Source organism: Nanorana parkeri, unplaced genomic scaffold (genome assembly GCF_000935625.1).
Source record: "Nanorana parkeri isolate BGI_ZX_2015 unplaced genomic scaffold, ASM93562v1 scaffold151, whole genome shotgun sequence".
In the NCBI taxonomy this organism is placed as follows: domain Eukaryota; kingdom Metazoa; phylum Chordata; class Amphibia; order Anura; family Dicroglossidae; genus Nanorana; species Nanorana parkeri.
This window is the reverse complement of record NW_017306419.1, coordinates 1,943,843-1,960,437: the sequence shown is the minus strand read 5'-3', so window position 1 is coordinate 1,960,437 and position 16,595 is coordinate 1,943,843. Positions and strand designations below refer to the sequence as shown.

Sequence of the window (16,595 nt, the reverse complement as noted above, 5' to 3'; positions counted from 1 at the left end):
AAATTCCCTCAAGTATTCAGTGTTTTCTTCAGCTAGGTTCTTACTCGGGCCAGTGAAGGAAAATCTTTAGTCTGAGTTCTAGTAGCTAATTGGCTTGGTTTAGTTTTTTTTTTACACTATCTCACTTTTTCTGTGATTTCACCACTTTCCTCTTTTTGTTTTTTTCTGTGATCATTTATAATGTATGTGGAAGCACTGATTTGTGACCCTGCTAGGAAGACTTCACCTATTTATAACTGTGCAGTTGTCCCCAAAACAGGAGGTGAAGGAAAATGTTCTAATTGGAGAGCTGTTCCAGTGCCATACACTTTACAACCATCGCAAGACTTTTGTCTTGCGATGGTTGTAAGGTAATAAAAAAAAAAACGTAGGATCTGCCCATCTCGGACAGGCAGATGGTACTTGCGATCATCGCAAGCACACTCCGCTGAGGGGCGGGCTTCCGATGACTGCAATGCTGAAAGGGCAGTGTGCCCTTGCGCACACCGGCCCGTGCGGCATTTGTCTTACGAGCAGGCCACAAACCCGCCGAAAATAGTACGATTCTCGGCGGGTTTTCGAGCCAAAGACAAAAGACGTGCGACCGTACAGTAGAAACACGCCTTTCATACACCTGCCGATTATCGTACGATCGCGGGATTTCCCGCGCTTATCGTACGATAATCACCAGGTGTATGGGCACCTTTAGAGGGGATTTTTCTCACTTCTTGTTGTATTTCCAGGACAGGAAGTGAAGGTTAAAGCAGTACTCTGGGTACCCTCAGTCGCTCCACTGCAAAGGTCAAGCGCTCGTTTGTGTCTAGGTGCAAAAATAACAAAGTTATATTCACTCAGTCCCTGGAGCCTCTCTCCCCCTCTGCGGCAGTGGTCTAAGGTCCGTGAGTCAACATGTTCTATACACAGTGTATAGAACATGAGATCGCAGAGGGGCATTCCCCCTCCGCTGTAGTGTAGTTAACAGGCTGGAGGGAACGCTGTGACAGCCAGCCAGCTCCATGGTTCAGGTGAGTGTAACGTATTTATTTTTGCACCTAGACACAATTGAGCAATGGGGGTATCCCCACTGCAAGAGTTAAGAAAATGTTTTCCCAATGTTCTTCTTTAAACTGCTGGTGATTTTAACCCTTTCCTACTCAATCCAAAACTACTACTAATAATTCAATTGCTGAAGCAGTAAATGTTTCTAATGGGCCAGGTCTTGAAAAGTTGCACTAGGAGAAAGTGGAGGTTGCCCTCTCCTTCTAAAAATGCTAGCTGCCTGGCTGCTATTATGATCCAATGGCTTTTAATACTTTCCAAAGTAGCGTTTTGGAAGATTAAGAATTCTGATTAAACTTAAACTGTGCACACTCCTTCCAGGTCAGTCACTCAAAGTTAACTAGTATTTTTAGAAACGACAACTTACTGCTTATGCCATAGAAGCTGATTCAGGGTTTATGGCAACTCTCTCACACCTAAAGGGATGCAGTTCCTGCAGTACATTAAACAAGTTTGGGATTACGGATGTTTATGCATTTTGTACTGCTGTCTACAGAACCAAAGTATGTAGAAATGAAAAAAGAAGTGCATTTAGAGATATAAATAGGTCCAATAAACTAACAAAGTATCAGACATATACATTTTAGCAAACATTATATATTTCATCTTCTAAGCCTGTGGGGGAGATTTACATATCACATAGAACACTTCTTTCACGCTATTCCTGTACTATGTTCTTTAGTGATTATGATAAATATACAATTGCATTTGTACATCAGATGCATATCATTTACAAAAACAATTGCATATAATTAAGCAAGTTGAACATATTTTGTGTTGGCAGTCCACGTGCGACCCACTGTAAATCTCCGAGGTGGCTTTTCCCTTATCACTGTAATACTCACTTTGATAAAAAACGATTTATTTATGTGCTGCTATATATACACGGGGAGGTCTGTTTGGATTGTCAGTCTGATCTGCAGTCCAGCGCTGTTTACTGACACGGCAGAGTATCATGTACATTGCACAACTATTTTGTTTTCTGCTTTTTTGAAGCCTGGAACTGCTGGGTTTTGCTCTTGACAGACTTGAGCAGTAAAGAGAGGGATGGGTCTGTTCTTTTCACAGCAGATGTTCCTGCTTTTGGCACAGTTTCCAGTCCTGCCCCGGGTTTCTTCACCGTCTCTGTGTAGGCTTTCTGCTCTTGTTCTCTTCTTTTAGCTTTTTCTTCCAGAACGCGTTCCATTGCCTTAGTCTTCTTGAAGTTGGGATCAGAAGGATCCAAGTTGTATAGATGGGATGTGTACATGGCTTGGAATCTTGAATCATCAACATTAATCTGAAGAAAGAAAAGACAAATGTTATCAAATAATTCTGTGCAGGGTAGCACAGTTTCATATGGTGAAAAAAAAAAATAATTTGTAGTAAGGAGGCAGCAGGTTCTACAGGAGAATCCAAAACTTTCTTTTGACTTGGTATATATGCAAATACTTCCAAGGGAATGTCAAGGTATTTAGGATAAGAGCTATATATCGCTGCACTGGGTTAGGTGTTGGATACAGAACCTCAGCACAATTTGATGTGCCTAGAAAGCAGAGCCAAAATATAACCAGACTTACTCTAGAGCCACTCATTCTAAAATGTTCATCTGCTGTGAGATCTCCAAACATATCACCCCATGATAGTAACCCCTATCAGTTCACACAACCCACATCTCTTTACACTGATATCTCTTTGTATGTTAATAGCAGTGTAAGTGTAAACTACATTTTTACACGCAGAACAATTGTCCATGTCTTCTACATAGACATGATGGAGGAGATGCAAACCCCACTCACTGCATAACCCATACCCTACTCCATAGAAGCTTTGGTTTAAAGGAGAACTATGAGATGAGTGAGTTCCACTCACCTCATAGTTCTAGCCGACCTGTGACAATGAGACTGTCACAGGTCAGCTCAGTAGATCGGGAGGTGAGCGAACACATACCGGGTTCGCTCACCTCTCGATCCTGTCACGGCTCTCTGCCGTGACAGGGGGATTCCCCTCTCCCCGCTCCGATCTGCCAGCGATGACTGGCAGAACGGACGGGGGAGGGGGCGGGTACAGCTGGCTCTGCCTCTAGATAGGCAGAGCCAGCTGTCACTCACGCAGCTGGGCGGATCCCGACGTCCAGGTCGGGATCCGCTCCGGCTTCTCAGTATACCGCGAGCTGTAGCTCGCGGTATACTGAGCTTAGGGTAACGGGAGGACGCTAATTTGTGTCCTCTCGTTACCCTAAGGAGAACTATGGGGAAAAACACTGACCCCATAGTTCTCCTTTAAACATTTCTTGAACATGGCTTGGCCGTCTTGCAATGAGGGCTTACATTCCTGAAACAGCTGCATAAGAAACAGATTCATGGCTCTATTTTCTATGCTGGGATGGACAGCTCCAGTGTTTGAGAGCCAAGCTCTTCAAACAGTTGAAGATTTCTCTAATTAAACAACTTCTGATTAAATAAGAACAGTTTACTAGATAAAATGTTTTGTCTTTTCCAAAACCCTGGCCTGTATTTGGCCCACTGAGAATGGAAGTTGACTCGTCCTATTATAGACTACATCTACACTATAAAATAGCAGATCTCGATGTGTACTTGCCTACCGGTACATAAAGTATGATATTTATTGATCTGCCTGCTATCTTTATGGTAAGAAGAAATCTTTTTATGGATAGGTGATGGAACCAATAACATTCTTTTTTTAAAAGGCAATGCTATACTCTGCCTCATATTAAAGCAGGGTTCTTGGTGCCATTGGCTCACCTCATCATAACCCAACAGATCATACTTAATGTAAGTGTCCTCTAAAAGGAGGTCTATTTTTGGTTTTTCCATCTGATTGATGTTGGATTGAGAGGAGTCCCCCAGTCATGAATAGCAACATGCTGACATTGTTTAACGACATCTTTAAAACAAATAACTTTGTGGGAACTGAACACAGTGATCTCATGTATTATAATCAAAGATGTACCCACTGAGTTCCATGTCCCGAGTAAAATGCCTGCAGCTATAAGCCATTCTACAGTCATGGAACACTCTAGTGTTCCATTAGTAAAGGTCATCTCAGATCTAGGTTTAGGTTCCCAAGCAGATATTTCATATTTTAGCATATAAATGTTTAGTCAGTGCTTGAATCAACCATCCTACTGTTATAGGACATCCAACTAAATCCCAGCTCTGTCAATCTGCTATAGAAACTAGCCCTATGCCTATTGGGTATTACATGCATTTAAAACAAAACAAGACAGGTTGCCTCTCCTTGTGGAATACATTTATTGATGATAAAAATAAATATACATACAGGTCCTCACAATCTGGATTGTAAAGCATGTATTATATAACCTTGCTGAGTGCTTCTCTTGGTAGTTTTGCTGAGATGTCACCTCCAGCTCACAATGCAAAACATCTTACCAACGCCTTTGTGGGGCCACGCCTCCTTCATCAGAGCTTTGCTTTATTATATGATCCAGATTGTGAGTACCATCGGCATATTTATTTTTATCATCAATAAACATATTCCACGTGGGGAGGACGCCCTATTCCGTTTTGTTTTATTGTGCTGCAGATTTTCTCCATCTTAAACGTAAGAAGCCCATCTCCTGTTTGTAGCATTCGGATGAATATAAGAAGAATCCTTTTCTGATGATTAGCGCCGGAAGATTACAAGCATTTGCAATATGGAAGCATAGGAAAAGCAAGTATGTGGTGCTAGGGAAGGACACAATAAAAAAAAAAATTGTTTTGCTTTGCATGGGCAAAGCACAGGTTTGCTTTCCAGTTCTGTACCCTTACATAAACTTGTGTGTCTCAATCAAGCTGGCATGGGCAGATATTTGTTATATGTGTTTATTGGACATTTCTAAATGCATATAATGATTTATATTGATCACATTTAAACTCTGAGGGGAATTTATCAAAACTAGAGCAGACAGAATTTGGAGGAGTTGCCCAATACAACCAATCAGCTTCTCTCTTCAGTTTGCTCAGGTAAGATGTGAAAATGAGACAGGGAAGCTGATTGGTAGCAGTGCAAATCTGCTCCGGTTTTTGTCTTCTCCAGTTTTGATAAATTCCCCCATTGTGTTTAGGTGCGTTCAGTTTAGCTGCATTTAGACATAACAGAAATCTGTGCACTCAGGATCCAATTACAAACTCTAAACGTGGATAAATACGCATAAATGCATGTAAATGTGGCTAAACCTGCGTAAAGGCAAGTACATCTGAATGTAGGAGAACTTAATCTGGGAAGCAGAATGTTTGTTTTTCCTAAATACAGCAGTGCAGTCAATAGAATTGTAATAAAGAAACATCATTTTCCATTTACAAGCCCTTTCCCTGAAAATAAATGAAAGCCATCTTGGCAAGAAAAGCACTGATACAATCTGGGAAGAAAGAATAGAAACAAAATGATTACATTTCTTCAGGAAATAGGAAAATATCTACAAACTGTATTTTGTGGGCAGAGGGGAACAGAACTAAATTAGGCAATAGTTGGGTTGTATTCACTCTTTAGTGGAACACCATCATAAAAACTTGGGGTGGAAGGATCTTCTTCAAATGGCAACACTGGTCACACTGATGCATTTAACATATATATTGTATCTGCTTTTTGTTTTAAAGAAAAGGTAGAGAGACAGCAGAGAAAACACCACCTTTACAGTAAAGCTTCTAACCCTCAAAAATATATGCTTACACATTATGAAAACTTTGCATTATAATGCAAAAAGGTTTCCTAGAACATATTATCCCTTATTTACTTTTCATCCCCCTGTGCAGTTATCAGTCCTCTCAGAGCCACCAGTATAGCCACACTCCTGACCGTTTAGGACAGGGGTAGCCAAACTCTGGCCCTTCAGCTGTGGTGAAACTACAAATCCCATGATGCATCTCTCTCCGGGAGTCGTGGCTGTGAGAATCTTGCAACGCCTCATGGGGTTTGTAGTTCCACCACAGCTGGAGGGCCGGAGTTTGGCTACCCCTGATTTAGGATATAGATGTTTAGATAAGATGTAACACCAGATTTTACCAGCAGCTGGCCATTGAATATATATGTATGTAAAACTCAAGAGTAGCAGGAAGAGAGATCCCTATATGTTACTACACTAAAGGTGGCCATGCACATAGGCTGCCGGCTCCTATCGTAGGAACATTTTCTGTCCAGCTCCTTCGATCATCTGACCGAAGCAAACTAACCGAAAGGGTGCCGATAGCAGCACCCTCTCTCCGAATTTTGGGCGGTGCCTCAAAAAACGTCTGAAATCGGCACAGTGAAACTAGGAAAAAGGATTTCCAATTTAGTCGATTAGCGTTATAAAAGTGCTAAGAACTTGAAGAAACATGTACCATTTGTTGTGCAACTTCTTCATCTTCAACAGTCAGTAATGACAAGTAATATGCATGCACTGTATTTTAATAAGCTCGGAGTTTACTTTTTTTTTTTACAAGAACAGTGTTTATCAAAGCCTTGAAATTAATTGGGCTAATGTGCAAGCCACATGAGGCTGAAAATACAACTCTGGGTCCGAAGCCACAATGTTTTCACCCAGGACATTTCTCAAAATTGTGCTGGAGGCAAATACACCCATGTGAAGGCTCTCCAAAAAAATGACAACATAACATGCAAGTTATTCTGGGCAGTCCAACAGCTCCAGCGTAGCCAGTAACAGTTTACCACATTGTTCTAGAAATAGAATTTTTGCAGATCACCATGAAAGTGTAGTTGTATACACCATATGACAGATGGAGATGACAAAATACCTGAAAGTTGTCTTCCACTATTTCTTGCTTCTTCTTCAGCTTCTTCTTCTTGCTGCGGCTCAGATTCTGCTGCTCCACAATCTTATCATAGTTGAAATGTTTTCGGTCATCCTCCACATCGTCCATCATAAGCAGTGTCATCTGCGCCTGCAAGACACACAGAAAGCATGTAGCTCCACATCACAACTGCACAATGAAAGCATTGCAAACTGGTAACTTGAAGTGTTATATATACCAGTACAACATATAAAATGAAAAATACTAACAGCACACAAAGCCACCCACACCTCTGCCCAGAGCTATATCACCAACCTCGTCCTAAAATAACACCCAAACCATTCTCTTTGCTGTCTCTAAACCCTGCTACTCTCTAGCTTCATCATCACCACCTCCCTTGATTGCTTCTAGGACTTCTCCAGAGCCTCTCCCAACCTCTGGACCCTACCCCAATCCACCCTACTGTCTCTGACCTTTAGGTGATCCCTAAAAATTCATCTCTTCAGGGAAGCCTAACCTGCCTCTACCCAACAACCCAAATTTTACATTCTCCCTCAACTCATCCCCTCACAGCCATTACCTTGTGCATCCTTTGCCTCTCTCTTTTACACGAGCAGGGCCTCCTAAACCTCTTGTCTTCAACTGTTTTGTAGCTGTACTGTCTCCTTTTATATTGTTAACTGCTGGCGCTATATAAATTCTGTATACTATGCAATGAAATACTTGTAAACAATCCAAACTTCCTTTCATTATAAAAAAGGGCCCATTCTTTAAGGAAATTAAAAAGAGGGACATGCAGCTGTAGAGCTCCTTTGAGCCCCTTCAACCCTTAGTGGGTAAAGCTCAAGCAGTACAGAACACAGAAGCTGGAATGCTCTAGAGCACAGAGTGGCACTTCATGCCACCATTCTAAAGGAACGAAACTCCTAGTGCTCAGAGGATCAATTCTGTGCAGCACAGCACTTCTTAAAAGGCTGCCATTATTGGCCTCATTCTGAAAATACTGGCTGCCTGGCTCTCAATATGATCATCTGGCTATAATATTTTCTGAATTATTGACCAAGCACAAGTTACCAAATAAAAGGATTTAATCTAGAAGGCCAGAATGATAGCCAGGGAATTAGCATTTTCAGAGGGAGGTACGCAATGGCAGCCTCTGTATCTCTCATTAAAAGTTCCCTTTAATTCTGAGCTACCCATTTCAGTATGCACACCTACTAGTGACTACAACTCTGCCCTGCTGGTTAGAGTATGGGTTAGGACAGTACGCTTTCTAAACTGGCCACCAAAGTCCATGCAAGCAGAGATTTCCAGCTTGTGGTTTAAATGACTGGCCTTACTTCAGTGTCTTTCAGTTGTCGCTACTAGAACAAGGACAGTCCAAAAGAGAAAACGATGCTTTAACTGATTTCTTTCAGGCACTTATGGAGCGTGTCAACTGATATTACATACTGGAATGTTTCTGATCTGTAGGGCCCACCATGGAACGATGGGTAAATCCTGAGCCTTGCAGTGTACCTTCTGATCTTGGGAGAAGGATCTCTACTGACATCTGTTCCGCACTTTAGTAAATGAGGATCTACATCTAACAATTTTGTGGGAAACACCTCTGCAAGCCATGAGCATGTTTGCTGAATGTTATAAGCTATGCCACTTCTATCTTTGATTCTCTTTGCATTGTTTTTTTTTAAAAACTTGTTCAGTAGATTTCCAGTCATGCAACTGGAACAGTAACCTAATTAATGGAAAAACAAATATCAATAAAACACTTTTTAGTAGACTTAGACCTAATCAGAAATGTTTCTAGATTCCTTCAAACAAAATGTCAAGGCTGTCATTGTGGAGATTGCCCCCTCCTTTCTGTAATTTTATGAGGACAGGAAGTGAGGGTTACTCTCTACATAAAAGACAGACCACAAAAAGACCCCCCCCCAAAAAAAAGCTAAAGTTCCACTTTCACAGGAGAACCCGCTAAACCCTTATACTCACTTCCTGCCTTTCTTTTTCTTCCTCGTCTTCAGATGAATCCTGTTCATTCTTGCCATCTGTAAATTTCTTCTTCATACCTATGATATAGTTTAGAATAAAAGTTGTTGAGATTCACAGTTTAGTGCCATTTGTAATCACAAAAACATCAGTATATTGGCATCATTTTTAATGAAAGGCTTTTGAGATGCAATGCATACATCTAGATATACTCATGCTCCTCGGGTTTCCGATGGATCGGTTTACCATTTTTCATCTTTATCATGGTATATGACAGCAGCTGCAGGGCCCTCACTCTGTCACATGGTCACTATTACTGTATATATATCATGTACTGTATTCAGTATATCAAAGCCTAGCCTACCTTAAACTTGTCTTAAACACTAACAGTGACCTCCATATGGACAAAAGCCTACTGTATTTTATAATAAAGTAGCGATGTGTCTCAGGTATATAAAACTCCCCGGTTTGTGATACGATCGCCTTACGATGGGTTTATTTGAACATAACCACATCGTATACCGAGTCGTGTCTGTAGTCTCATAATTGACATAGGAATTTGTAGGCAGTTGGACATATACAGTAATTGGCAGTGGGGAGAGTGCTAAATAAATACGTAGGCTTTTGGTTACATAACTAGCACTAGAAGGAGCGCTGAAAGAATAGGTAGACTTTTGGTCAAATGATTGGCATTGAAGGAGCTTAGAGCAAAGTGTTCTCATTAAGTGTAATATTTTAGCCCTCCCAGTAAGTCATTTAAAAAAAAAAAATCTACCCCAGGAAGACCATTAACATAGCGATAAGTTAACACTGTAGTAGAAGTCCACTGTTAATTTGCCCAGAATGTCAAGATACACAGGACGCAATGCTTCGGCTTGAGAGGCCAATCACCAATCTCTAAACAGTGTCAATGAGGAGGAGGAGGATGTAAACTCTGTGTACACTCTAAAACCATCTAACACAAACTTGACTTAAAATTACCAGCTTTGATGGAGAAACATAAGGAAGGAGATGTTCTTACAAGTGAAAAGGGTGAAGAGTTTGGGGACGGCAGGAGAAGGGAACAATCTAGGACAACATAGCCGATTTGGAAACATTCTCCAATTCAGCTCACTTTCCAGTTCAGCTATGTTGTCCTGGATTGTTCACTTCTCCTGCCTTCTCCAAACTCTTCACCATTTTGTGAATAACCCTGGCAGTCTTTTTTATTAAAGTGGCAATCCAGTGGGAAATTCTATCCTTCAATAACAGGCCATTAAACATCAATAAGTCTTCTATGTGGTCCCAGCCTATACATCCATGTGTTTGTCATGATATCTCCTCATTGCCATCTCTTGACAGTATGTGGGAGGGCTGGGTTATCTTTATCCATCCCTGCCTTATCAGCAGAAATCAACAAAGCACCAAAGAACAATTTCCAACCCTCCTAATGACATTTTTGATAACAATAAAGTCTTACATTATCTGAGAGAATCATTTGCCCCACTGCAAAAACAAAAACACTTATCAAGTGAACATCCTAAAATATGACCATCTTTCTACATGTATGACTAGCTCCAGCACCTGCAGAAGCCTGCACGAAAACTAAATAAGGAGGTCATCAATGCTGACCTCATACTTTAACTGCTACTTGCCTGTCTGCCCCTGATATCAATACTTTCTGAAACTAGCATGCAGTGAGTGAGAAGGCCAAATTCCAAATCTGCATGACTTATCTGCTTAGTGACAGACATATTGTCATGACAGCCAGAAATTTCAAGAAAGGGGAGCGATTGTAGCTTCTCTCAGCAGACACATCCTTTAAGACATTTCAGGACTAACAGGTTGCGCCAATGCTTGGAGTACCTGGTTTCTTCAATTCCTCAGAAAAGTAAGGATCATTGAAATCAACATCAGATGGCATCTCATCCTCTTCATTTTTTTCTTCTGCACTTCCCTGCAAAATATGATGGAAGATACACAGTGTGAAAACAGAGGAAACTACAGCACGGTTTTAGTAAAAGGTGCAAAGGAAAACTACACAACTAAAACAGTAGGGTTAATATGCTACAGAGAACCTATTATGGCATAATGGAATTCAGATTTACGGTGGAGAACATACACCGATCTAAGATTACAACCCTTACATGTATGGAAGCCAGCATGCTTGTGTGACATCTGTGAAGAAACATCAACCCAGATCATGCAAACTAATATATTCAATGTGGTCTCACACAATTCTCCTGCTGAGTTACACAATGAGTGTGCAAAGATGTATCAAAACCATTCAGTCCTTAGGCTATGTTCACACCATGTCGGAACCAAATCTGGAGCAGATCTGCAAACGCAGTGCAGTGCTTTATTGCCACGTTCCAGTGAGGTTTTGTTTTTTAGCTTACCGTGGGCATTCAGGTGTACTCCAGTGCATTTGCATATGTTTTTTTATGCGTTTACATATGTTCCGAACCAGAGAAAATGAGACAAGCAGTATTTATTTTGCCTGGACCAGAACGGACTGCGCTGATGTGAACAGAGCCCAGAAATACCATAGGGATACATTGGGATGCTTTGTTGGTCCGGGAACAAACTGTTCTGGTCTGGACATGGTGCTGACATGGTGTGAACAAGCCCTAAAAGGTCCTTAGAGGCAAAGTAGCTCTTAGATTACAACCGTCTCTGCATAGATGGTAGTATTGATTTTAAAATGATTATGTAGCAATCTCATGTATATAGTTTAGGTTCAATTACTATATAGAGTCCACCTTTCTATTCTTTTATAGTTATGTAAACATATGCCATGTGTGACTTTTAATAAATCCAGGAGTGATATTTTAGTTTTGGTTGACAACCAACAAGTTAATCATCCTCAAATTACTGAACAGCAACAGCGGGGAGCATCATCATTCAATCTCAAGAAGAGCGTGCGAAAGAAAGAAATTCTTATAGCAGATCTTTCCCCAGGCTTTCTGGAGAATCATAAGAAGTTAGCAAGCACATCAAGAATCTACCGTCCACCGAATACTGGAATATCAAATTTCTCCTGTACGTAGCCTTTCATAATACTATTGTATGAATATGAATGCCAGCTCACAGCTGTCCCGTTAAGGCAGGCATCTCAGACTGTTTTAGGCTGCATGCAATCGTCTTAAAGTGGATGTCAAGATAAAAAAATATGCAAGTACAGAGATCTATTTATAAAGCAGTGAAAGTGACTTTTACCAAACATTCTCTGGTGGAGAATTGATCATTCATTTAAACAACATTGGACCTAGTAGATTCTCCAACAAAGAATATTTGCCAAACGTCACATTCACGGTTTTTATAAATAGACCCCGTAGTGTGCTCCTACCTTCCTATTGGACATTATGGTAAATTTAGTAGACCAAAAGAAGAAGAGTTCATTGTTAGGGTTACTTAATACTTCTATGCAGCCCTTCAGCAAGTTTTACAATTTATTTTGTCCTGAGTGTTTTACAGCTCATGAAGCCTACACTTCATCACATCATTTTGCAGGGATGCAAGTCTAGTAATTATTGTTGTTGCTGTCAAGGGGGCGTGGTGGATCTTTTGCAGCATTAAATAGAGACAGCAAACTGATCAGGCCAAACTAAAACGCAGACAGGAGGGTAATCAGACAGACAAAGCCAGGGTAGGGTCTTGACAAGCAAGATCAGGGCCGGCAGCAGGCAAAAGCAAGGTCAAAGAACAAGCCTTGGCCAGGGCAGGCAAAGACAAAATGCAAGGGACCTTTGAGCCAATAACAAAAAAGATGCTCCACTGGGCAGACACTGGCTGAATATTCTGAAGTCAATTTAAACACTTCTAAATAAGGTCAGATGTGAAGCTGCAATGCGACCACGCTGTAGTTCTGAGCCTCAGCCAGCAGGTGGTGTAGACTGATTAGTACAGCTGCAGTTATTTAACACATTTTCAGATTGTGGTAGGTGCAGCCGTCAGTAAATAGACACTAGTAGAGTTATTCTACTCCACTGAGCTCTTGATTTCACTTGAGTAGAATATGCCTGAAATAACAATTAGACACTTCAAATTGTATGAAGTAAAATTAACATTCTTTTCATAGCTGGCAGGAAGACATATCTCTAAAAAAAACAAAAAAGGCCAAATTCAAAATATACACTTAAAAGAGAACTATGGGGTAAGTATTTTTCCCCATAGTTCTCCTAAGGGTCACGGGAGGACATATACTAGGATCCTCCCGTGACCCAAAGCTCAGTATAAAAAGGGAGCTACAGCTCACGGTATACTGAGACCGCCGCAGCCGGGACAGATCCCGACAATGCTGTCGAGATCCACCCAGCTGCGTTAATGACAGCGGGCTCTGCCTATATAGAGGCAGGGCAAGCTGTGCCCGCCTCCTCCGTCATTCGTTCCTCCAGTCAGCGCTGGAGGATTGGAGCGGGGAGTCACGAGAAGTGAGCGAGCGACGGTATGTATTCGCTCACTTCTCAATCTATTGAGCCGACGTGTGACAGTTTAATTGTCACATGTCAACTCAAACTATGAGGTTGAATGATTTTCACTCACCTCATAGTTCTCCTTTAAGGACAGTTCCAAATCTGCATATGCTGAAAAACGTTCAGCATCTGTGATTCTCACATTTCTTTCTTAACTGAATGTTATTATAGGGGAATATTCATCATGCACAAGCTGTACATTTTTTCTACACTGTCAGGTAGACAGCCAACAAAACAACATAGGTTTAGTAAAGACCTGAAGTTGTCTGGTTTCTAGTCAACAAGTTTTACACAAATGTTCCCCACGTTTAGTTCAATAAGACGCATCTGTTCATATGGGGACCAGTAACATCGAATCCATTGTACCACCCACAATCGAAGAGTTAAATAACTCAGCCAAATGAAAATATTACACAGCGAAGATAGAAGTATGTACAAGGTAAACGCTGTGAGATTGGTGGGGATTGATACCATAATTGCAATCACATTTGATAGTTCAGGGAAAAGTAAAATAAATGATGAGGTCATCCAAAGCGATTGTGTAGGTTTTGTTGCGTGGCGCGTTCCTCTGCCTGCGTCCCTGCGTCGGCGTTCTGAGATTTTTCGATATGTTTGCAGGCACGAATGAGCTTTTCTGAGGCCTCTCCAACATTCCAAAACACAACGAAAACAAAGATCAAAGCCTGTGCACAGCTACAGAAGTAACAAGCTTATTTTTCTCTCTGTCACATATGTTTGTGATTGATGTGCAAGGCGAGCGCCAGGCCGACATTAAAACACGTGGCAGGCGGTGGAAATATACACTCTAGCAATATGGGTTATATCTTGTGCTGGATGAATCCCGGCCCTGGCAATTCATAGTAACCCTTCCCTAACAGAGCCAAGTGTCACAAAAACATTTTCAAAAGGACAAGTTTTTAATTTGCATCGCCAGATAGTAATATAAATGCAAGTGAATTCAGATATTGTGGAACAATGAGCAGTATAGTATTTCATGGTGGCACTATATTTTACCATATGCTGGAGTGAGGGCTTCAGTGGAAACGTTTGGGGGGTCAGGACCCTACCATTTTAATACACAGAAAGCTCCCAATCAAATAGTACATAAGCATTATTCTTAGAATTCCCCTTGTAAGATTTTAACCCCAAAAGAGTTTTAAATAATCGATTAAACTTTATAATTTTGTTTCTAAAGCACTATAACTTTGCTAATTCACCATTGAAAGTGTTTAAATGCCAACCTCATGGCTTTAGGACTTAATCCACAAACTGATGTAGTGAACCAGTCCACACCACTCCCTGAGGCTTCAGGGAACCAGTTTTCTTTAGTCAGTTCACCAGAAGAGGTATTCTCAAAACACGCCCTCCCTGCATGCATCTTACAGCTTCCCACATGCAATAGGCCTGATGATTCAAAGTATCAGTACTAAGATCCGGTCATGGATCTTGGTTAGAATTGCTCCACAGGGTTCCCCATACAAAAAGTAATGACTGTCACAAGATCTGGGCAATTTTGGTCACTATCTACAGGTTTAACATAACCTATAAGGGAACTATTGATTAACCATTCTCGGGGAAACAATCACTCTTTTGGATGGGGTTATCACAGGGACAGTGGCATGGCCAATAGCAGCCATATCTTCTGACTGCTATTAGATTCCAAGTGGTCCTATTTTAAAGGGCCCTTAAAATTACACTGCAATATGGTTTAGGTAAAAGAGGAATTAGAAACTTCTCCTTATTTACTAGATTATTACAACAAAACCTATTTTATGGAAGACATATTTGTGTTTTTTGTATTTTGAGTGTTGAACAAACAGTTGCTCCTGTGAGAAAATACAACCAGAAAGGCAATGGAAAGGTGGGCTTAAAGGAACCTAAAAGTTCTCCACCGAAATAGTGGGCAGTACAGTAAGGCCTACTTAGAGTAAATATCTATATCCCATTTCCATCACAAATCAAAAATGAGGGTTTAGTCATCATTTTAGCATAGAGGGTGCAGACAAGCAGATTTACAAGACCCCATCCATTATCCTAAAATGAGGATTAAGCCCTTATAGTTTGGATTTGTGATTGAAGTTTGACCTGCAGATACCTTCTGATTTTAGAAGACTCTACTATATTTCTAATTGAAAAATATAATATTTTATATACAAGTTTTAAATGGTATAATACTGTCTTATCAGCAGTTTTCTGATCGTCACTTGAGTCATGTTTGATACGTTTACTCCATCATCAACTATACATGTTATATCTCTACCGTCACATAGGGTGACTCAAAGCATTCTGGAAACAATTCTGGTGGAGTGTATATAGTCAGAAGCCTTGCACCAAATTTATGAAAACCCTGCTAACGTCATTGTTAGGATCTGCTTGAATTTGTAGCATACTATTTGCAGCACTTTTACCTAGGGATGCACCGATATATCGGCCGCCGAAACATATCGGCAGAAAATGGCACTTTTGGCTAAATGCAGAAAGTGCCATTTTCCTGCCGATGCATTGGCGCATCCCAGGTTTCTTTCCTCCCCGCTGAGCGCTGCTCTGTGTCCCAGCGGGGAGGAGAGAAAGTGACAGCCAGCAGAGCACTACGGGAGGAGAGCGCTGTGAGCGGCTGGTGTCTCTCCTCCCACACCGCTCAGTCTGGCAGAGCGGTGTGGGGACAGCGCTGTCACAGGAGGCTGAGCTCTCCTCCCTACTCTGCTCGCTCAGCCTCCTGTATTTTCAGGTTCGCCCTTACAATTTTTTTTTATTTTGGTTTTGAAATTTCTATTTCGGTGCACCTCCACTTTTCCCATATGGCACTATTGTTGCAAAAAAGTCCTAAAGAAATACTGCCATATCCGGGATAAGGAAAGTGGAGGGAAATAAGATATCTTCCACTGTGGAATAAATGGTTGTGTGACACGTGTAATTACTGCGTTGTATCTTTGAGACTATTGAGGCAGTTAGATGAGATGTGTAACGGAGCCAACTGTCTGCTCCCCCAACAACAACATGTATGGATTGTTTTCACTTTCAATAATCTGATAGAACATTTCAGTCTATGAATGTATTTGCAGTTATTTGATGTAAATCAGTTTGGAACTGATACATTACCAAGCCTTTAACTGCTGCTGTATTATTCAGCTCATTACTTTTCATCTGACTGTCCCTCTAAATAAGAGTGTCATAGATACTCTTTAGAAATTTGTCTCTCAGTTCTATGACAATTGGCTGACGTTGTGGCAGACTGATCCATATAACGGTAAGTTGTACAAGGGTCTGGCGCAACTCTGACAGAACTGTCGCAAGAATCTCTCATGCCAAGTGCGAAGTTGTACAAGAAGAGAAGCTATTTGGAGGAGTTGGGAGAGTAATGGAAGCAAATATCAGCACAAAT

General features: G+C 41.0%; 1 protein-coding gene across 1 annotated transcript in view; it reads right to left on the bottom strand.

Moving 5' to 3' along the window:
• Positions 1–1,626: 1,626 nt before the first annotated feature.
• Positions 1,627–16,595, bottom strand: part of ESF1 (ESF1 nucleolar pre-rRNA processing protein homolog) — a 47,673-nt gene continuing 32,704 nt past the window's right edge. Inside the window, exons 10-14 of the mRNA XM_018554269.1 lie at positions 15,309–15,311; positions 10,605–10,695; positions 8,763–8,839; positions 6,777–6,923; positions 1,627–2,317 (exon numbers count right to left, since the gene is read on the bottom strand). Of these exons, the coding sequence (XP_018409771.1) occupies positions 2,009–2,317; positions 6,777–6,923; positions 8,763–8,839; positions 10,605–10,695; positions 15,309–15,311 (627 nt within the window). The 3' untranslated portion in view covers positions 1,627–2,008. The remainder of the gene's footprint in view (positions 2,318–6,776; positions 6,924–8,762; positions 8,840–10,604; positions 10,696–15,308; positions 15,312–16,595) is intronic.